The sequence below is a fragment of the Dendrobates tinctorius genome, unplaced genomic scaffold (genome assembly GCF_039654945.1).
Source record: "Dendrobates tinctorius isolate UK_male_01 unplaced genomic scaffold, ASM3965494v1 ptg000062l, whole genome shotgun sequence".
NCBI lineage: Eukaryota > Metazoa > Chordata > Amphibia > Anura > Dendrobatidae > Dendrobates > Dendrobates tinctorius.
This window is the reverse complement of record NW_027361730.1, coordinates 27,596,880-27,619,962: the sequence shown is the minus strand read 5'-3', so window position 1 is coordinate 27,619,962 and position 23,083 is coordinate 27,596,880. Positions and strand designations below refer to the sequence as shown.

The 23,083-nt window shown below is 42.6% G+C and overlaps 1 protein-coding gene across 1 annotated transcript in view; it reads left to right on the top strand.

The window, feature by feature from the left end:
* The window catches only part of HCN4 (hyperpolarization activated cyclic nucleotide gated potassium channel 4), a 338,377-nt gene extending 319,368 nt beyond the window's left edge, over positions 1 to 19,009 (top strand). The window contains exons 6-8 of the mRNA XM_073579459.1: positions 8,452 to 8,692; positions 12,366 to 12,530; positions 15,637 to 19,009. Coding sequence (XP_073435560.1) covers positions 8,452 to 8,692; positions 12,366 to 12,530; positions 15,637 to 16,733 — 1,503 coding nt within the window. The 3' untranslated portion in view covers positions 16,734 to 19,009. The remainder of the gene's footprint in view (positions 1 to 8,451; positions 8,693 to 12,365; positions 12,531 to 15,636) is intronic.
* Positions 19,010 to 23,083: the final 4,074 nt, after the last annotated feature.

Here is a 23,083-nt window from a genome sequence, read left to right as displayed (position 1 = left end):
AGATGATTGTGTCAGAACTGGCAAATTAAATTTTTTGAATGTTGTCTGCAAATTGTCTCTTCAGAGAGGAAGAGGACTAGAACTCTGCTGCCACCTATTGGCAGTAGCAATCTTAAAGGTCAATATCAACTCTCTAAGAGCCTTGCCACATGACTTAGGATTTTTGTTTTGACTTTTATGCTAAGTCATGTGGTAAGGCTTGTTAAAGAGTCAGTATTGACTTTTAGGATTGCTACTTCCAATAGGTGGCACTAGAGTTCTACTTCTCTTCTTTTTTGAAGAGACAGTTTGCAGATTTCCCAGAGTGGTATTGCAAGGCTTGAAAGTCTCCTCACCTTGGCATGTCAGGCTTTACATGCCACTCTCTGCAAGGAGAAACGTTACTCCTTGGATCCTAACTTTTGTTTGGACACTGCAAGTTATATGGTCATTAGATGTTGATGTTAAATTGGCACTACATGATAGTATTGCATGAATACATTTTTGCCTGCAATATGTGAGCTCCGTCCCTCCGTCCGTGACATACCGGTGTCAGCGGCGGGTGGGTCTGTGACATATTGGTGTCAGCGGGTGGGATCGTGACACCCCCAAAAAGTGTCCTACTGTGCTCACATGATACTTCTTTCTACACATTGCCAAAATAATACCCCAATATGTCACTGCCGACACACGGCTATCACAGGTGCAGGGGGGGCTTATCTTAGTTATCCCATCGCTGGCACCATGTGATAAAAAACAGCAAACTAGTCTTGCCCTAACAATTTATCGCGGAGGGTTATTTTGGATGTCCCACCACTGCTAACAATCTTCCACGAACTGCGTGGATTTATGTATATCCCACTTTTTCAGTTCCACTTTGGAACTCGCAGCTCTCCGGCGCCCCCCTTATCCTCAGGTCAGCCAGGGATCTACACCTGGGATAATTGGTCGCCGGTCAGCTGCCTTAATGAGGTCTGGCCACCCGGCACGCTGCAGTGAGGGAATTATAAAATGTTCTGGCCGCAGCCACCACAATTTAGCTTATAAAATCCCTTTCCGTCACCATCAGCAGTACCTAGGACCCAGACCACACATCACCGTCACCAGCTATGATTCTCTTAATCAATGAGTTAATTAAGAAGGTCCATAGCAAACCCCCAAACTAGTAGCGTAATTATCTTAAAGGCACATAAAATTTGTCTTAGAGCATGAAGACAGACTAATAAGTTTTATAATTTATTCCCAAAAAAGGCGGGCATTGATTACACAGATAAAAGATGTTACAAAGTTGTTAGGGACGGCGGAACGCACTAAATAATAAATAATAATAAGTGCGTTCGCCGCCCGGGGTCCACTGTGCAGAAGATGTTATACTGCTGCTATGTAATGGCAGACGTACTATATGGCGGTACAACACACTCGGGTTGAAGGTCACCCAGAGTGTGCTGGGCGAACTCTGTTCCTTCACAGAGGCGCCGAAGCGTAAAGTACAAAGGCCGAGCCTGTTAACACCACAGGACTCAGTGGAATACACACACGGTATATGGTCACAGGACTTGGCCCGACACAGAGTCCGCGTCCGTCTAGACCTACCGTGTGTGCGGCGTTGCAACCGCGGACGCCAACAAGTACTGCAGACTGCAGCGCAGCGACAGACACTGCCGCTATACGTCAATGCCCGGTAGAAGGCACACTGTCGGACACTAGCACTGTGGAGGATGCGTACTGTGGCTTGTAGCTTGCCACTGACTGGTGCTGACTCTATCACTAATTCCCTATCCACACACGTAATATCAGAGGGAGGGGAATCTTAATGAGTCATTTGCAAGTCCATACATCTGTCATCATTCACACAGTTAGCAACTAGAGTCTATACTAGCGCATGGCCAAGTGGCCATGCGAACCTTTTATAGCCAGGACCTTCCGGAAGCTTCCAGATCCCTGAGATGGACCAATCAGATCTGGAGAAGGACCTGTGCATGTGACTCCCGATCTCCAATGGGAGATCGTCTCGTGAGCATGCTCAGTGGAGCGACGGAAGGAATTAGCCTCTGGAGCAGCTTGCTGCTGAGCAGCCTGCGTTGCTATTGTTGGCCCAGAGGTGGCAGCAACAGCCAGACCTACAGAGCTGGTCTGAGCAGAGCGTCGGAAACAACGGCACTGCTGAGCAGGCTCCTCTGCGGTCGATGGAGATTGGGAGACCGCTGAATGTGAGGCTCTGGATCCCTGCTGTGCAGTTGCAGGAACCCGATGCCTAACAAAAGTTGAGACATTAGATATGTACAATACAAATATAAAATAAATGGGATTAACATAGAAAATCAACACTTACAGTTTCTTAATGGTCTTTAGGCTAGCCATGTGGGGAGGCGGGGCCACACGTCGCCCTGCATCTGGGGTCCTTTCGGCATCAAACCTCCAGCTCGAATGAATGATTTCAGGGAGGGAGTACCTTATAGCTTTGGGTTTGTGACATCATGAAAGGGCGGTCTGGTGATGTTCCTCCCCCTGCTCTAGGAGTTACAAATCTGACTACAAAACTTATAATGACTATATCTCGCAGAGGGTACCTCGTATAAACACGCACATGGTATCATTCTTTTTAGCCTGTTGAGGACAATAATTCAAGACCAAACATGCAATAATTATGTCCCACTGTTTAGGAGAAATCCAGTTCTCTGTTTCTGGGGGTGCTAGAGCCGTGAAAATTATGGGCCAGAATGCTGGGTCGATGCATTTTTCAGAAATGTAATTTTCATATCTCTGCCATGTACAAGGTGCGTGCTATGGCTTCTTTTAATATTTCCCATACCTGTATCCAGCCGCCTGGCAGGGAACTAAAGAAATTCTTTCCTGGCTAAGGGTGGAAGGGGAAATAACCCTCACTGGGAGCTCAGATTTCACAGAGCTGTGGGTGAGGAAGGGGGTTTGCAGCTATGTGACAGGCAAAGTCTCAGAGAATGGAAGATTCTGGAAGATTCCAGAAGTCATATCTTACAGTCATATCTTACTTATCATTACAGGGGAGCACTATAAATTAATGTTATTTGGATACTTTATGGAAGTAGGAAGTTGTCATGTTATAGCTCTATGATTTGGACACCAATTTACGACTTTTTATTGTATGTACTTCAGGGTCCCACTGTTTTTGTCTAGAGATGTTATTGGTTTTCAAGCCTATATGTAGACCCATACTTTTAAACACAAAAAAATGTTGCTCTTCTTACGCGTTATACTGAATGATAGGTACATAGTCGCATTGGTTTAAAGAAAAGATACAGGTTCATGAAGTTTAACCTTTCTTGTTCAATTATACACCAATAGTTGTCAGATTTTATTACAACCCTCAATGTTATTTGTTATTAAATGAACATCTAGCCCTTTCATAAATGTGAACATAGTTACTATGAACACTTCTGCCTTTTTTTTTAATAGGGTTGACTACTCTAAATGTAAAGAACTGTTCCCTATACTGTTGTCTAAATCACACTTCCTTCACAATTATTCAGCTTTCTCTGGTCCTTCCTATTGTTTTGATTTACATTAGGGGTTTCAAACTAAAATGCTAAAATGGTATCCAGGGACACTTTGAAAAATCACATTAAAGAGCTGGCCACATTATTAAGTTTAGGCAGCATGATGGCCACATAGCCCCCCTGTATACGGCATGATGGTCCCACATCCTCCAATATAGTAAGATGTACCCACAGCCCCTATATTTGTTTGATGCCCTACAGCATCCCTATATACAGTATGACGGCCCCTAGTTTCCCTGTACAAGGTATTTTGGCCCCCATAGCTCTCCTATATATTATAAAATGGCCCCACATCCCCCTATTTACAGTAGTGCAGTATGGTAGCTCCACCGCCAGCCAAACAGTGCTTACTTTCTTCAATGTGGTTCGTCTGTCATCAGGCCCTGTTGCTTACAGATCCTCTCTTGTGGGTATAACCAGGCATATCTAGGCAAGCTGCCTGATATCATTCAGCACACATGCATAGATTGCTGCTCCTCAGTGTCAGTCTTCTGTGACACTGCCTGGCCAGCCGAGACACTTTTAAAGACACATTGCTGGCCCAGGCGCTAAAGCAGTAGACACTTGTGCGACACTGAGCAACTGCTGGGGGAAATATGCCCCTCTGCCCCCTGGCCCAATCCGCCACTGCCAGGAGTCTTGTGCACTTCTGCTACACCTGGCTACCAGCTGCAAGAAATAGTTTTGGCCCAAGTGACCCAATGTTTAAGATCCCTGGTCTACTAGTTTCTCCATACAGGAGACATCTTGAAGTTGTAATCACCAACAAAGGCTTTTGTAGAAGTATTAAATAAATTTAAGTAAGCGTGTTCAATATTTTTCCCTGTGTCATTTCTCATTATTATACATAACTTAATTTATAGACATCTATTGTTTGATGTATTTGCCTGTGTGGATCAAATGAGGTGTTACCAACATCTGGTAAGAATTTCATGTCAATTTCACCTTTTAGAAATATATTTACTTTGAAAAGTGTTGATGTGTTCAATACTTATTTCATCTGCTGTACAGTGGGGAAAAGAAGTATTTGATACACTTCCAATTTTGCAAGTTTTCCCACCTACAAATAATGGTTATGTCTGTAATTTTTATCGCAGGTACACTTCAACTGTGAGACAGAATCTTAAAAAAAAAAAAAAAAAAAAACAGAAAATCATATTGTATGATTTTTACGTAATTAATTTGCATTTTAATGTATAAAAGAAGTATTTGATACAATAGAAAAAAACAGAACTTAATATTTGGTACAGAAACCTTTGTTTGCAATTACAGAGATCAGATGCTTCCTGTAGTAGTTCTTGACCAAGTTTGCACACACTGCAGCAGGGATTTTGGCCCACTCCTCCATACAGATCTTCTCCAGATCGTTCAGGTTTTGGGGTTGTCGCTGGGCAACATTGAATTTCAGCTCCCACCAAAGATTTTCTGTTGGGTTCAGGTCTGGAGACTGGCTAGGCCACTCCAGGACCCTAAAATGCTTCTTACGGAGCCACTCTTTAGTTCCCTGGCCCTGATGCTGAAAGACCCAGCCACGACTTAGCTTCAATGCTCTAACTGAGGAAAGGAGTGTTAGGGACGGGGGAACGCACTAAATATAAATAATAGAAAGTGCATTTGGGTCGCCCTCCCAGGGCTGTGGGGTACTTGGTACCGGGCCGGTGTCGGCGGGATGTGTCACAGCAGCGGTGACCCGGTCCGTGGCCCTGGGCGCCCAATTAATGGGGGAAATTGAATGGTAGAATGTAGTGAATGGAATAGTTCGTGACGCCACCTGTGGTGTTCGGCAAGTGAGATGTTAGGCCGACGCTGCATGCAGATCCTCTGGGGCTGGTGGTGTGTTGCAGCCAAGATGGTGAAGCTCCCCACAGGTGGAGCTGTAGCCCCAGGGCAGTGTAGATGTAGGGGAAGAGGAGAGGCACAAGCGGTGTAGAAGCTGGTACCCAGATGTAGCGGTGCTGGGTGCGTTGGCGCAAGAATGAATGGAGGACACCAGGGCTTGTAGTTCCAAAGCTTTACTCACAGTCTGTAGTACACACAGGTGCCTGCCTCCGTGCCGTGTCCTCCGGGTCAGGGACTCAGTCAACCTCCAGGCAAGATGGAATGCTCCCTTCCAAAGCTCCGCCAACATGTACCTCTCTGAACGTCTCCTCTTATAGCGCTTTTAAGTGTGAAGATCTCCTAGTACTGAGTTACACTGGAGTTCCTCCTGACAGATGTTCCCAAGAACTCTACTTGTACGGCAGACAGCTGTAGCCTGCTTCGGGGACTCCTCACTCCTGAGTCCCGGTTCACTATCCAAGTTGCTGTTGTGCCCCAAATCTTAGATGGGAGTAGTGCATTTACAGCCCACTACTCCACCGGTGTCTGCTGCAGAACCATTAGCATCCATACAACCTCGGGGACCGGGCCCCGGCCTTGCGCTTAGAACTTCTATGCAGGGTTCTCTCCTAACCCACGTCCTCTGTTCCCTTTTACTCCTTCGTTCCGTACTAATCTCTCTCTCTTATGGAAGATCAGGTTTCAGTTCAATGTCTTTCTCCTTCTTCCTTTCCCGTGCCAGCAGACCCAGGTCACTGAGGTCTGCTGCAGCACCTCCTTCCTCCATCCCTCTCTCAGGGATCTTCTTTCCTCACTCCTCTCTGAGTGGCTTCCTCTCCCAGACTGACCTACTGACTGACTGATATTCTAAACCTTCCCGCTCTTTTATGTATTCTCAACTCCACCCGCCTCCCTGCACATTTAGTGTTCCAAGCAGGGAACCACCAAAAGTGCTCTGCTACTCTCTAAGCAAGGAGCCGCAATGTGGCTTTGCTGAACTACTCTGTTGTGTGGGGTGCGAGTGTTGGAGTGTGGTCAGGAGCCTCCAACTTACCTGGATGGTGGGGCACCACACCTCAGGAGGAGGTGCAGTACCTCTGTGGCGACTGAGCCTCAGGGGTACCACACATTCGCCGCCCGGGGTCCACCGTGCAGTAGGTGTAACAACCGCTGCTGAGTAATGGCAGACTAGCTATATGTCGGTATACTGCGCTTGGGTTAAACGTCACCCGAGGTGCGCAGAGCGGACTCTGTTAAACTCATAGAGGTGCTTTAGTACAAATAAAGCATAAATGGCGAGCCTGTTAGCTTCACAGGTCTCAGCTGGCGTGCACACACGGTATACGGTCACAGGACACGGCCCAAGGCCGAGGTCGGTGTCCGTCCTGACCTACTGCGCGTGCGGCGTCACTACCACGGATGCCAGTAAGTGCTGCTAACTGCAGCATGGTGGTAACTACTGTTGCTGTACGACTGTGCTGTGAGGCATCACACTATCGGACGCTAGTGTAGCGGTGCGGTATGCACTGTGGCGTATGGCTTGCCACTGACTGGCGCTGACTATAACTCTATTTCCCTATCCACATGCATAATATCAGAGGGAAGGGGTTTCAAATGAGTCAGTCACCAGAATCATACATCCGTCACCATTCACACATCTAGCAAGTATAGCCTATACTAGCGCATGGCCGAGCGGCCATGCTGGCCTTTTATAGTCATGCACTTCCGGGACTTTCCAGACCTCTGAGATGGGCCAATCAGATCAGCACAAGGACCTGAGCACGTGACCCCTGTTCTCCACTGGGAGATCTCGTAGGCATGCCCAGTAGCACAGCAAGAGGACTTAGCCTCTGGAGTGGTTTCCTGCTAAGCATTCTCAATTCAATGGGGTTCAGTTGGCCTGTCCTGTTTGCAGAAAAGCACTGCCAAATGATGTTTACTCCACCATGCTTCATGGTTGGGATGGTGTTCTCGGGGTTGTACTCATCTTTCTTCTTCCTCCAAACACGGTGAGTGGAGTTGATACCAAAAAGTTTTATTTTGGCCTCATCTGACCACTTGACCACCTTCCATATCTCCTCTGGATTATCCAGATGGTCATTGGGGAACTTCAAACGAGTGTGGACATGTGCTAGCGTGAGAAAGGGGACCTTGCATAGCCTGCAGGATTTTAATTCATGATGGCGTAGTGTGTTACTAACAGTAATGTTTGAGATTTTGTTCCTAGTTCTCTTCAGGCCATTGACCAGGTCCTCCCATGTAGTTGTGGGCTGATTCCTGACCTTTTGCAGAAGCGTACCTACCCCACGAGGCAAGATCTTCTATGGAGCCCCACACCGAGGAAGATTGGCAGTCATCTTGAGTTTTTTCCATTTTCTAAAACTTGTGCCAACAGTTCAGCCATCTCACCAAGCTGCTTGCCTATTTTCCTGTAGCCCTTCCCAGCCTTGTGCAGGTCTAAAATTTTGTCCCTGGTATACTTGGATATCTCTTTGGTCTTGGCCATGGTGGAGAGATTGGAGTGTGATTGATTGAGTGTGTGGACTGGTGCCTTTTATACAGGTAATGAGTGCACAGTAAGAGAGCTTCTTAAAGAAAAACTGACAGGTCTGTGAGAGCCAGAATTATTGCTTTTTGGTAGGTGATCAAATACGGTACTTATTTCATGCAATAAAATGCTATTTAATTATGTAAAAATCATACAATGTGATTTTCGTTTTTTTTTAATTTTTAGATTCTGTCTATCACAGTTGAAGTGTACCTATGATAAAAATTACGGTAGCTCCCTTTCAAGTGTATACAAGAGTTTTACATTTATCTTTAATGTTACCATGCATTAGCTTAGCTTTCAGTACCAGCAGAAACGTGTCCTATTCATTTTTGTTTCAGAACTTCTCATAGCATATGCAGGGTTTGACTTGCCCACCAGAGAACCGGAGAATCCTCCGGTGGGCCCTAGCTTCTTCTTTAGGAGAGTTCATAGTGCAAACCTTGCAGCTGCCATGGGACTCTTGAGTGGCGGAGAAAGGTGGGCCCCCAGAATCAAATCCTGTTCTTTAGTCTGACACTGGGCGTATGCCATATTTTCATTGACTCGTACTATGTCCTCTTTCAATAGGAGATCATCAATTTTAACTGCCGTAAGCTTGTGGCCTCTATGCCTCTTTTTGCCAATGCTGATCCTAATTTTGTGACTTCAATGCTTACAAAACTACGTTTTGAGGTGTTTCAACCAGGAGATTATCTTATTCGAGAGGGTACAGTTGGCAAGAAGATGTTCTTTATACAGCATGGTGTGGTCAGTATCTTGAGCAAAGGCAGTAAAGAGACCAAACTCGCTGACGGATCCTACTTTGGTGGTAAGTATAATTACATACGTGTGTATATTTATCACATATGTGTAATATATGCTACTTGTTACAAAGATAGATGGAAGGAAACAAAACCTCTGTAGGCACTAAGATGTATGCAAACATTAGATATCTGTGATGTTTTTTTAAGCTAAAGAAACTTATACAGATTATTTTGATAGTAATTGTCATCATTTTACAGTTTCTAGTGAATGCAGCCAATGTTATATTAGAATTAAGAGCTGCAGACACATATCACTTATAATCCTCTTTAAATGTAATGTGTAATCAGGAAATTATTTACTGTTTAATTCAGGCTTTTCTTTTTTTAATTCGTTGTGTTTAACATGTTGCAAAACAGAAAACACAATGAGCTAGAACAAAACATGCAATCAATAAAGTGGTTACATATGCAGAATAGAAGTCATATTATTACAGCCTGGGAAAACATACATATGGAACTGATGAGTGTAAAGGACTCCCTGGATAGATAAGACATCAGGACGGAATATCAGAGATTCAAGCCATGAGAAAAATGCCAAAGGAGTGCTGGTATCATGTTCCCAATTCTTCAGGCTGAGATGAGGGATGAAAACACAAAATATATATAACAGAAATGTAAATGGAACCTGTCACCTGAAAAACATGTTATTAACCTGCAGATATTTGGTTAATTAGCAGGTTAATAGTGTTACTGACCTGCCCAGCACCCGAACGCACCCAAACGCTGAGGGGAGAAAATTAACATTATTTCCCCCGACAGCATTCCGGTTTCAGTCACGGGACAGCATCGGCACGGGTTCAGTGAGAATATAGAGAAGCAGCTGTAGCCGCACCCCTGGTCCTGACTGATAACCGGCCCTAATGTAGAGCCAGTGTCATTCAGGGCTGGGGTCACGATTACAGTAACTGAACCCACGCCACTGCCGACCATGTGACTGAATCTGGAACGCTGCTGGGGTAATAAATTAATTTTCTCCCTGCAGTGTTTGGGTAGTTGGGGGCATCGGGCATGTTAATAACACTATTAACCTGGGTATTAACTTCATGTGTGCAGGTTAGTAGCGTTTTTTTCTGATGAAAGGTTCCCATTAACATAAGAAGAATGACATTTAACTACTGCAATACTGCTGCTTGACATTTAGTACTGTAACCAGAATACCCAAGTCCTTCTCCTGTTCTGTAGTCCCGAGCATACTCCCATTTAATGTATGTGCAGCTATAGGATTACTCCGTCCTAGGTGCATTACTTTACATTTATTAACATTAAACCTCATTTGCCAAGTGTTCGCCCATTTAGTCATCGTATCGAGATTGTTTTGCCATATTGTACTGTCAAGGTCAGATTTTAATATCCTACATAGTTTGGTGTCATCAGCAAAGAGTGACACTCTACTCTCAATCCCATCCACAAGGTCATTAATAAAGAAGTTAAAAAGAATCGGTCCTAGCACAGATCCCTGTGGTCCCCACTGCTGACTATATCCCATTTAGATAACATACCATTTATGACAACTCTTTGTTTCTTGTCATTTAGCAAATTCCTTACCCATCTGAATATCGTTTCCCCAAGTCCTTACCTCTGTAGTTTCAGTATAAGGCTGCTTTGTAATACAGTATCATATACCTTTGCAAAGTCTAGATAAATCACATCAGCCGCATTACCAACATCCAGATTTGCACTTACCTCCTCATAGAAACCCAATATGTTGGTTAGACATGACTTATTCTTCATGAATCCATGCTGGTTGTCAGTTATTATTAGAGATAAGCGAGTACTAAAATGCTCGGTAGCTCATTACTCAAACCGAGCATTTCCTAATGCTTGGATGCATGTATAATGGGAGTTAATGAGAAATCCAAGCATTTTTCCATCAGACCCTAGGAAGTCTGGGGGGTAGTGAAAATGCTGAATGGAAGGAGAAAAGCTTGGCGGACACCCCTGGAAGTATCTCTGACTCCCAGATCGCTGCTGAGAGCAATGGTATCACACTTTTACTCCACTTTTATGGACCGACACTAAAATCACATTTTTTAACCTTTTTTCAAGATTTATGGAAAAGAATGAATACCAATGGTATACAGTATATCACCAAAAGAAAGTCCTATTTCTGCTGAAAAAAATGAAAATTATGAGCATCACATACAATTTTTACAAAGTTATCCTCAGTTAAATACTTTCTTTGGGAAAGTGTTAGGAGGTGTAGACCAGCTGGGTCAGGAGTTGAAAATGGGGATGACTCATACAGGGAACAGAGACATCCTGTTTCTATGCAAAACAGAGAAAAGAGAAGAATTATCTGGGTAGCAAGACAAAATGAGCAATTATAAGTACACAGTGTCATATAATATGATGACTGCAATATATTAAGAGGATAAAAACTTTGATGGGAGGAGGGCTTCTTTAAATGCACAAACATTTCTCAATCACAGTAGCAGATATAATGTAAGGGGGTGAAGAGGAAAAAGAGCCTAAAAGGGGTTACCTTTCCTTCTCCGTATCCGGAACCACCTAGCCAGACAGCAGGGTTGCCGGGGGGGAGACTTTTGGGCCCAGACCAACTGAACCATGTGACCATGGGGGGCTGTGACAAGAGAGGAGAGGTGCTGGACAGGAAGCTGTGCAGGGAAAGGGCGCAAAAGCAGAGCGTGCCAGAGGCAGAGCAGAGCACGCAGGACAGAGGGCAGGCTGCGGCACTGCTCTCCTAGAGAATGAGAACCCCCCGTCCAGAGACAGAGACCAAAGGGCGAGTTGTAGAGAGCGCCGTATGTGAGTATGTGGACCTGGTAGCCTCCATGACTAAAGGAGACTTCCCCCCTGACAGTGCAGAGACAGTGACCCAAGAGGGCAGTCTCAGTGACTGCAGTGACAAGCTGGGGCCCCTGAGTGTGGCAGGGAGACTTCCCAGTGTGCGCAGCATCGTTCCTGTGGAGAGACAGTTGGGGTATCATAGAGACTCAGAGCAGGGGAGACTCAGGTTCGCAGCGTCTCCCTGCTCCTGGCTTTAACCCCTGAGGTCCCAGTTTCATTTAGAAAAGAGACTCTAGAGACTGTAAGCGCCGTTGTTGTCGGTGCCAACGTGGGAGAAGTAGACCCCTTCAATCAAGCTTTCCCCGTACTGATAAGTTCTATTTTTCTGAGGTTAACCGTTTCAATGCCTGTATAACTGATTTATTGCTTTCTACAACTCCATTGTGCTGTTCTACTGTTTTATACTGTCACATATAACCCCCTACTGCTCCTCCCTGCTAGGAGAGAAAATCCTTGTAAATAAACCTTTAGCTCTTGGTCTGTCTCGGATCCGTGGCGACATCCCCAGTACCTGTAGTTTATTACAATTACATTCCTGCTGAGGTACATATGGCCAATTGATACCTTACGTTCTTTTTGCGGTTTGATCAATATATTTCCTGATATTAAATTTGAAATGCATTGGGGGAAATATCAGTGAGTACTAGATTTCAGTGTAAAGGTGGACATGGAGGCTGTCCCTGTCAGGAGGATTGCTTCACCATCTACTAGTCCAAAAATAGAGCCTGCTGGGGTCGACTCAGGCAAACAAGAATTGAACCACTTTTGCTGCAAATCGCTTGTATAAACTTAGAAAAAAAAATTACCTTTCAGTTAGTGATAGTTGTTTTTAACAAAACTAACTAACATGTCTTAAAATTAATCTTTCAGAAATCTGCCTGTTGACACGAGGAAGGAGAACTGCAAGTGTAAAAGCTGACACATATTGTCGATTGTACTCATTGAGTGTAGACCACTTTAATGAGGTTCTGGAGGAGTACCCAATGATGAGACGGGCATTTGAAAGTGTAGCATTAGACCGCTTGGACAGAATTGGTGAGTTGATATTTTCATTTGTCACTAAATAAAAATTATAAATTACAAAAGTACATTTCTCAATATGAGTAACATGTAAGATTAATTAAGTTCATGATTAATATACCTGAGCATATTTAATTAAATGACTATATGAAACCTGCTATCTCTTTTTTCATGTCAAGGTTTCTAACCCTCAACAAGGACAGAATTGCCTAATTTTAACCAAACCATTCACCTCCTCTACCATTCATATCAATCACTTATTGCTCAAAATTTTTACACTGCCATGTTTAGTAATTCAAATATTAGGAAAGAGTAAATGTTTGGAAGAGAAATATTGTCTATGTTGTGTTTTAGAAAGCAGATTTCTGTTGGGCACTTGAATTCTGCATTGGGGAGTAATATGAGAGTTAAGGAGGTAAAAGAGCAGGTTGGCAAAGGACTTCTTAAAGTTGGATTGCATACTTAAATAAAGAAGGTGAAGAATTAGTTTATGATGTTTTAGCTGTCATTTTTACTGTTTTGTCTGTTATACAATGAATGATTTGTTTTTCAAATGAACAAAGTTTTGTGCCTGTTTGATGCAAGAGGTTTTTTTATCACAATAAAAGAAGTATGCACTAGTAGATAATAACAAGAATAATAATTTTATTTCTATAGCGCCAACATATTCCGCAGCACTTTACATTATAGAAGGGACTTCTACAGATATTACAGCATAGCAATAAACACATAGATCAAAACAGATACCAAGAGGAGTGAGGGCCCTGCTTGCAATCTATAAGGAAAAGGGGAGACACGAAAGGTGGATGGTAACAATTGCTTTTATTGTTTTTATTGTTTGGACCATCCCTAGTGTAAGAATCGGGTGTTCCTGATGCTGCATGAACCAGTTAACAGTCTAAATATGTAACAGTACAGACACTGAGGGCTATTAAATGCAAAAAACATGTGAGAACCTGATGCGAGGAACCTGGTTATGGTAAAAAAATTTTGAAATGAGCCACACAGGGATATTTAGATTAATGTGTTGAGGTGATAGGCCAGTCTGAACAAATGCGTTTTTAAGGCACGCTTAAAACTGTGGGGATTAATCGTACTAACCTGGGTAGTGCATTCCAAAGAATTGGCGCGGCATGTGAAAAGTCTTGGAGACTGGAGTGGGAGGTTCTGATTAATTAGGATGTTAACCTCAGGTCATTAGCAGAACGGAGGGCTTGGGTAGGGTGGTAGTCTGAGAAGAGGGAGGAGATGTAGGGTGGTGCTGAGCCATGGAGGGTTTTGTGGGTGAGGGTAATAAGTTTATACTGAATTCTGGAGTGGATGAGTAACCAGTGTAATGACTGGCACAAGGCAGAGGCGTCGGTATAACGACTGGTGAGGAATATGATCCTAGCTGCAGCATTCAGGACGGATTGGAGAGGGGAGAGTTTGGTAAGAGGGAGACCTAGTAGTAGAGAGTTACAATAGTCCAGTCGAGAATAAATAAGAGAAACAGTAAGAGTTTTTGCAGAGTCGAAAGTAAGAAAGGGTCGAATTCTAGAAATGTTTTTGAGGTGCAGATAACAAGAGCGAGCCAATGATCGGATGTGGGGGGTGAATAAAAGCTCTGAATCAAGTATGACCCCAAGACAGCAGGCATGTTGCTGGGGAGTAATGGTGGAACCACACACGGAAATGTCAATGTCGTGCATAGGTAGGTTAGTAGATGGAGGAAACACGAGGAGTTCAGTTTATGACAGGTTCAGCTTCAGATAGAGGGAGGACATGTTAGAGACAGCGGTAAGACAATCACTGGTGTTTTCCAAAAAGGCAGGCGTGATATCAGGAGAAGTGTATAATTGAGTGTCATCAGCATAGAGATGGTACTGGAACCCAAATCTACTGATTGCTTGACCAATAGGGGAAGTATACAAAGAGAAGAGGAAGGGGCCTAGAACCAATCCTTGAGGAACTCCAACAGTAAGAGGAAGATGAGAGGAGGAGCCAGCAAAAGATACAGTAAAGGAGCGGTCAGAGAGATAGGAGGAGAACCAAGAGAGAACGTTGTCCTTAAGGCCAATGGAACGGAGCATAGTGAGGAGGAGCTGATGATCCACAGAGTCGAATGCTGCTGAGAGATCCAAGAGAATTAGCATGGAGTAGTGACCATTAGATTTAGATCGTAAGATTGTCAGCGCTGTGCTTAGCAGAGTTGTAAGATTGGTTAAAGGTGGGATGTGATTGGGTTGAGAGTGAAGATGATGAGCTGTGATTTGAAGAGTAATAAGGAAAGCTTTTCATTATTTTAATGGGATTAATGGAATTCATACAACAAAACCATGGGAGCATGAATCAGAGATCTGCTAAATTATTCCAGCCAACTACATATATTTTCTCTAGATCACTTCCACAAGCATGAATCTGAGACCTGCTTTGTTATTCCAGCCCTGTCTATTTCACTTTGAAATGCTAGAGCGTTTTAAAGAAAACGTACTTTAAAATGCCATCCAGGGACAATTTGACTAGTATGACTAGTCCAAGAGGCAGGTCCCTTCTCTCTACTCTTTGCTCTCCTTGAGAGAAAAGTGTCTTCCTATACACCCACATACTGAGAGGATGTCAGTTAAGGGAAGGGTTAGAAGTCACCACGGAACTGCCTCTTGAAACAGTCATACTTGTCTCATCATCATGAGACCCTATTTCAAAGTATGCTTTTTGTGAAACCCAGAAGCGTGTCAGTTAAATATACATGGCTGGAATGAAGGAACTGATCTCTGATTGATGCTGACAGTGGTTCAAGCAGCATAACAAAATTGACATTTTATTTTTAATCTGTGGAAGTAAGCTATCGGAGAAGAGAGCCAAGCGATTGTAGAAAAGAGGCTCTAGTGCTGTAGGTTAATGCCATTTCAAATAATGGTAATTTTTTTATTGAAATTTATTATAGAATCGTTAACTTAGATGAGAGATGTGGGATTGGGAACAGGGGTACAGAGTACAGAGTTAAAAGTGAGATTGTAGAAAGTTCTACAAAGTTCAAGCACATTTTTTATGCTCTTGTACAGTATTCAAACATAGAACTCATGTGCTGTTGGTGTTGATTTTGTTGACTGTAATTGATAGGATTTTCTCTTTATTTCAGGCAAAAAGAATTCTCTTCTCCTACATAAGGTGCAGCATGACCTCCGGTCAGGGGTGCTGAACTACCATGAAAATGAGATTATTCAGCAGATTGTGCAACATGACCGTGAGATGGCCCAGGGACCCCGCTGCACATTTTCAGAGACAGACTCTGCTCCAACTCCTCCAACTCCTGTAATATGGACACCTCTGGTTCAGGCACCCGTACAAGCAGCAGCAGCTACTACATCAGTTGCTATACCTTTAACTCACCAGCGGCTACCAGCCAACATCTTCCGACCGCCAAATTCTGCATTAGGAGTAGCAGCTCGGCAATTCCAACATTTGCAGAGACAACCTTTTTCTTTACACATATCAGGAGCTGAGGCACCATTGTCACAGCAGTCTTCTTATCATGTACATCAACTGGCGGGTTTTTCTGCAGCAGCCTGTGTGAGTCCCAGACCACCATATAATGTACCATATTTTGACAAGGATCCAACACAAAAGCTGCTTCCTACCAGCTCAACTCCAGCTGCTTTCGACACATCACAGTGGTCTCTAGGACAAGAAGATTCTCCTTGTCAACCAAGACTATCAAATTCTGACCAGCAACTCCCAAGTCCCACTTTTAGACAATCTCTAGGCTTGAAACCCCAATTACCCGGTCAGCCTTTAACTGGCGCTTCAGAGCCATTATGGGTGTTACCACCTCCACTTCAGAGATCAGACTCTCCTGGGAGTTCACCTTTAGCATTAAGTCCAGGCCCAAACCAAACCACTCAGGTTTGTGGTTCTTCCAGGTCTCTTCTCCTTCCTCAAACAGCTCCCATTGTGTCCCACCCAAGCAACTGCAATGCTCTACCCCTTAACAGACTTAGACAAGATGGTCGTCCAATTTCTGTTTCTCAACCTTCTTTGCCTCAGCCAGCACCAGGGTCACCACATTTTCCCCAGCAGTTCACTCCAGACTTTACTTTATTTCCTAGAGGAGGAAGTCAAGATCTAAAAGGCCACGCCATGTTGCCTCAAAAAGAATCTGCAGAATTTTCATTTGGAGCAAGTGCTGCTGGTGTAGAGGACCTACCTTTCCACTCAAAACTCCCTTGTAACCTATGACCTTTTCTATTGCTAAAGATCTGCATTTAATGCCCAACAAGAGAAGACACATAGAATATTTTTGAGGTTGCATACTATAGTGAAAGGGTAGTTGGCAGGCTAAATATGAATTTTGCCACCAATTATAAATGACTTGGCATTTGTACAGCACATAACAACAATGGTGCAAACAATGCAAAAGATTATTACATCTATATGATCAAAAGATATGGCGTTCACAAGCTGTTATAGGACTGATTAGCTAACAGTGATTTATCATGAGGTTGCAAATGGAAATTGCCTTTTTATGCTAACTAAAGAATTGCTAAATGTATGTATGATATTCTGCTGTATGCTTTCCTAGCTGTCACCAATCTACAAATTCCACTAGTTTTAGATCTTTGACTTTGGTTTAAAAATTGTAAATCAAAACAGCTCTGCAGATCTTTTAGCAATGAAAAAGGATTAAAGTGACTAAAAGGTATTAGTTGGCATAAACAGTCCTTCAGATGTTAAAGTCAAGTGTCCTCGTTTAATGGTGGTAATTACCTGCCCCTCGCAATAAGGCGCCTGCTTTATCTGGACACCATTCTCATCAAGTGTTCTACATTGATCAAATGTTTTGTGCTGCTGATATGGCTAGAGTCCCTTTCTGTATGTAACCTCCAGTCATTGCCAGTGGCACAGACAGTTCATTTCTTAGAGATATCTATGAGAGGTATGATTCTCTAGTACTTGTCACATGGGTTTGAAAGCACATGATTCATTGGGATACACCTTTCATTGCACCTAGTGTGTGTGTGTGTGTTTGTGTGGCTAGCTAGAGGGACATCAAGGCAAGCACACTAATACTTGCCTGCATAAGCAATATTATGTAACATTTTGTCCTTGTGCCTTCACTTCCCCAATGGAGTCAATAAAACAGGAATGAACCTTGGGGAGCCCCATACTGTACGCTAAGAAAGCGCATCTGAGATATGGGGCATGCCATAACTGTAGCCTCATGCCAATTTCAAAATATGCGCTTTCCTTGTTGCAATAAGGCACTGCCTCGGCATGGGTTGTGCAATGCAGACACTCGTTTTGGAGAGTGCCTTATTGCTGCTGAGATACAGATCAGTGGTGTGATATCCAGCTAGCATCTTGCTTTATTCCTGTATGCACACTCTATACGTCATCAAGTGGCGCTCCTAAAGCAGGGAGCAATCTGACTCGATGAGACTTGTCCGGCTGGAGCCCTTACTTTCTCTTACAATAAAATGTAATTGGGGAAATTTCAGCTTTATTCACGATTTCTCTGCCAGAAGTATGTCGCGCTATGTAAGCCTGTAGCTGCAGCAAGGAAATTTTATTTTTAATTCATTCTGATTAAATCAAAGGAGCCTTTTTGGACTCCATGATCTTCTTTAACTACTGTGGAGTATTTAGTGAATTTTGAACAGGATGAAATATTGTTTCGTTCTTCTTCAGTCTCTTTTCCCTCCTTTCCCTAATCTACAGTCTTATGTAAATCCCTTACTTTTGCCATGAATCAGGATACATTTCTGTTATCCTTCCTTGCCGTTTTCGTTCTTATCTGAGAATAACCTTATAATCCCTACGCTGTATCGTATCAATCTTCTGTTGTGGTCAAACGTGCCTTTCCTCCTATTACTTTCATAACCTCTGCTGATCTTTTACCTCTAGTATTTCTCCGCCAGGTTCTTCTCTGCTCAACATTCCAGAAAAGAAAATCCTGCAGTATAATAAAGCCAGCATCTTCTCTATTGATATTGATTAGCCATTGGACTCAATTTTGCAACATTATCTTTGCTAAATCAGGTAGATAGAAGAAACCATGTAGACAGGAATAAGTGCGATATTCCTAAGTGTGTTCATAATGTTTTCTTAACAAAATATTAATATTCTTTCAATAACATGAAAAGGCATCTGTAACTCCTTATTTCTCTGTGTAATTAGATTATGTAAAATCCTTGAAGACTAGTTTGTGCACTCTTCTGGCAGTAAAAGGGATAGAAAACAGTATTTGATATAAAGGAAAAAAGTAATAAACAGTTTATGTTAGGATATTACTATAGCAGGAGGTAGCGCTCTCTCAAAGAAAAAGATTTCTCTGTAAACATCACTTCTTGTGTATTTGCCAACATCCTATTTATTTTAAAGAAGTTTCTGCTTTGTTTTTTTTTATAAGTAAAAGAAAATAAATGAAAGTATTTAAAGAAAAAAATATTTAATATATATATATATATATATATATATATATACACACACACACAATTTCAGGATTTCAATAAATTTTCATTAATAAAATGTGTGGAAAATGGTTGATTTTATTCATATAATAACTAGAAAAGTATCAGAGGACATTGGTTGTACTAGTTTCACGACTTCTTGAGGAAAGTAAAAATGTGCAATTTCAAATTTAGAAAGAACTTGTACGATAATACACAAATATTGGGGCATAAGTATCAATCTTGTTTAATATATAAATGCTTCTCACTAAATTAGAATGTCAGCAAAAAGTTAATTTGCTAAGTGTTTAGCAAGGTCCCTTAGTCTATTTCATTAGGCTTCACAATCATGGGGAAGACTGCTGACTTGAGAGATGTCCAGAAGGCAGTCATTGACACACTATAAGGAGGGTAAGCCACAAAGGACATTGATAAAAAAGCTAGAAGTCAATAGGGGTAGCGGTCACTGGGGAGCGCCAGGAGAACGGCAATAAAGTAAGTGGGGAGGAAATGATCCACCGCAGCTCAAGGTGTAGGAGGATAGTAAACTTGGACAATGAAAATGAACGGTCAGTGGAGCACTAGGAACACAAGGACAGAAAATTGTTTCTTCTTTAGCCTACAACGCATTTCGACGGTAACCCCGTCTTCATCAGGTAGCAGTTGAAACGCGTTGTGGGCTAAAGAAGAAACAATTGTCTGTCCTTGGGTTCCTAGTGCTCCACTGACCTTTCATTCTTATTGTCCAAAAAAATTGCTAAAGAAGCTGGCTGTTCACTGAGTGTTGTATCCAAGCATATTAATGGAAAGTTGAGTGGAAGGAAAAAGTGTAGCAAGATAAGGTGCACAAGCAACCGGGATAACCACAGCCTTGAAAGGAATGTTAAGAAAAGGCCATTCAAAAATTTGGGGAGAATCACAAGGAGTGGACTGCTGCTGAAGTCGTTGCTTTAAGAGCCACCACACACAGACGTATCGAGGACATGGGCTACAAGTGTCGCATTCCTTGTGTAAAGCCACTCATGACCAATAGACAACGCCAGAAGTATCTTACCTGGGCCAAGGAGAAAAAGAACTGGACTGTTGCTCATGGGTCCAAGGTGTTGTTTTCAGATGAAAGTAAATTTTACATTTTACTGGGAAATCAAAGTCCCAGAGTCTGGAGAAAGAGTGGAGATTCACACAATCTATGCTGCTTAAGGTCTAGTGTGACGTTTCCACAATCAGTTATGGTTTGAGGAGCCATGTCATTTGCTGGTGTAGGTCCACTTTGTTTTTTCAAGACCAAAGTCAGCGAAGCCGTCTACCAGGAAATTTTAGAGCATATTATGCTTCCCTTTGCCGACAAGCTTTTTGGAGATGGAGATTTAATTCTCCAGCAGGACTTGGCACCTGTCCACACTGCCAAAACTACCAATACCTGGTTTAAAACCAACAGTATCACTGTGCTTGATTGGACTGCAAACTAGCCTGACCTTAACCCTATAATCTATGGGGTATTGTCAAGAGGAAGATGAGAAACACCAGACCCAACAATGCAGACGAGCTGAAGACTGCTATCAAAGCAACCTGGGCTTCCATTACACCTCAGCAGTGCCACAGGCTGATTGCCTCCATGCCACGCCACATTTATGCAGTAATTGATGCAAAAGGATCCCCGACCAAGTATTGAGTGCATTTACTGAACATACATTTCAGTAGGCCAACATTTTGGATTTTAAAATTTTCAAGCTGGTATTATAAAGTATTCTAATTTACTGAGATAATGACTTTTGGGTCTTCATTAGCTGTAAGCAATAATCATCAACATTAAAAGAAATAAACACTTGAAATAGATCACTCTGTTTGTAATGACTATACATAATATGGGTTTCACATTTTGTATTGAAGAACTGAAATAAATTAACTTTTTGATGCTATTCTAGTTTAGTGAGAAGCACTTGTATAGACAGTATAAAGTTAGACTAGACAATTAGAAAATGCAGTGAATAGAACACTTTGGTCTAACTTTACAACTTCCTGGCTGCCTTACTTTTGGACTGATGTTTTTGGTAAAAATGTTATCATGCATGGAGATCTTAAGACCCACCCTTTGAAGCCAATCCATGCCTCACAAAACCAAAATATTGTTCCAAATGAGCTGCAGATTGGCTTTTAAACATATAATAGGTCCAAAATTAGAAGCTGCATTTTGGCATATTTTCTGCCAAAGTCAAAGCCTACTCCCAGTAATAAATCGGCATAATTGTTTTTCTTGCTACTGAGTTACTCTTCTCCTATTACAGAATAACTAGACATCATGTTTAAAGATGAGCGAATATTTCAATGTTTGTTTCGGATTGCGATTGCCGAATTTGCAATATTCGCTGATTAATTTGTCGAACATTCGCTGAGCATAACCAAACACCATTGGAATCAATAGGAGGCAAAAACAAACACGCAAATAGCACCTTCAAAAGCTGCCAAAACACATCAAATGAGGGGCAGATACCAGGAAAGTGGTCCCAATTCACCCACAGTACAAATTTTAGAATGACACGGCAGCAATCAGCCATGCATGAGGTATCAGGGTATGGGGCAGCATTTACAGCTTTGAATTGAACTTCAAATTAAGACGAGGTGGGTGAGTGATCGGTGTAGGCCTGCTGTGCTGGGGGCCCTGATAACACATGCAACAGCTTAATCTGCTTTGATGCTCAGCCACTCTCAGGTGGTACAAATATCAGTTTTGTAGACTACTATTTTCAGAAAAATCTAAGGATAATAACACGGGGTGTTAACTCAAAGAAAGAGGAGGCCTGCCAGTCTCGGAAGCCTACTGGTACCCGCAACACACATGAAGGAGACCTAACCAAGAGTCGACACATTTCCAAAAATTAGTGACAGACACCAACAAAGTGGCATCAATTTCACACAGTAGAAATAGTATAATAGGGACCGACATATCTTCCACTACAGCCAACCCAGGAGATGAACACCCAACCAGGAGTCTTCACATTTCCCAAAATTAGTGGCAGACACTACCAAAGTGGCATCAATTTCACCATAGTAGAAAGAGTATAATAGGGAGCAACACATCTTCCACTACAGCCAACCCAGCAGATGGAGACCCAATAGGAGTCATCAAATATAAAAAATAAGGGCCTGACAACACCAAAGTGGTATCAATTTCACAAGAGTAGAAGTAGTATAATAGGGACCGACACATCTTTCACTCTAGCCAACACCACATATGGAGAGACCCAATCAGGAGTGTTCACATTTCAATCAATTAGTGGCAGACACCACAAAAGTGGCATCAATTTTACCACAATATAAATAGTATAATGGGGAGCAACATGTTTTTCAAGACACCCAACCAGGAGTGTTCACATTTCCAAAAATTAGTGGCAGACACCACTAAACTGGCATCAATTTCACCACAGTAGAAATAGTATAATGGGGACCGACACATTTTCCACAATGGCCAACCCATCAGTTAGACACCCAACCAGGAGTCTTCAAGTTTAAAAAAATGAGGATCTGACACCACCGAAGTGGCATCAATTTCACGAGAGTAGAAACAGTATAATAGGGACCGACATGTCTTCCACTACAGCCAATCCAGCAGATGGAGACCCAATCAGGAGTCTTCAAATTTCAAAAAATGAGGTTCTGACACTACCGAAGTGGTAGCAATTTCACCACAGTAGAAATAGTATAATAGAGACCGACATATCTTCCACTACAGCCAACCCAGCAGATGGACACCCAACCAGGAGTGTACACATTTCAAACAATTAGTGGCAGACAACACCAAAGTGGAACCAATTTCACCACAAAAGAAATAGTATAATAGGGTCTGACACATCTTCCACTACAGCCATTCCAGCAGATGGAGACCCAATCAGAAGTCTTCAAATTTCCAAAAATGTGTGTCTGACACCACCAAAGTGTCAATTTCACACAGAAGAAATAGTATAATAGGGACCAACACGTCTTCTACTCCAGCCAACCCCGCAGATGGAGAGACCCAATCAGTAGTGTTCACATTTCAAACAATTAGTGGCAGACACAAAACTGGCATCAATTTCACCACAGTATAAATAGTATAATAGGGAGGGACACATCTTCCACTACAGCCAACTCAGTAGATGGAGA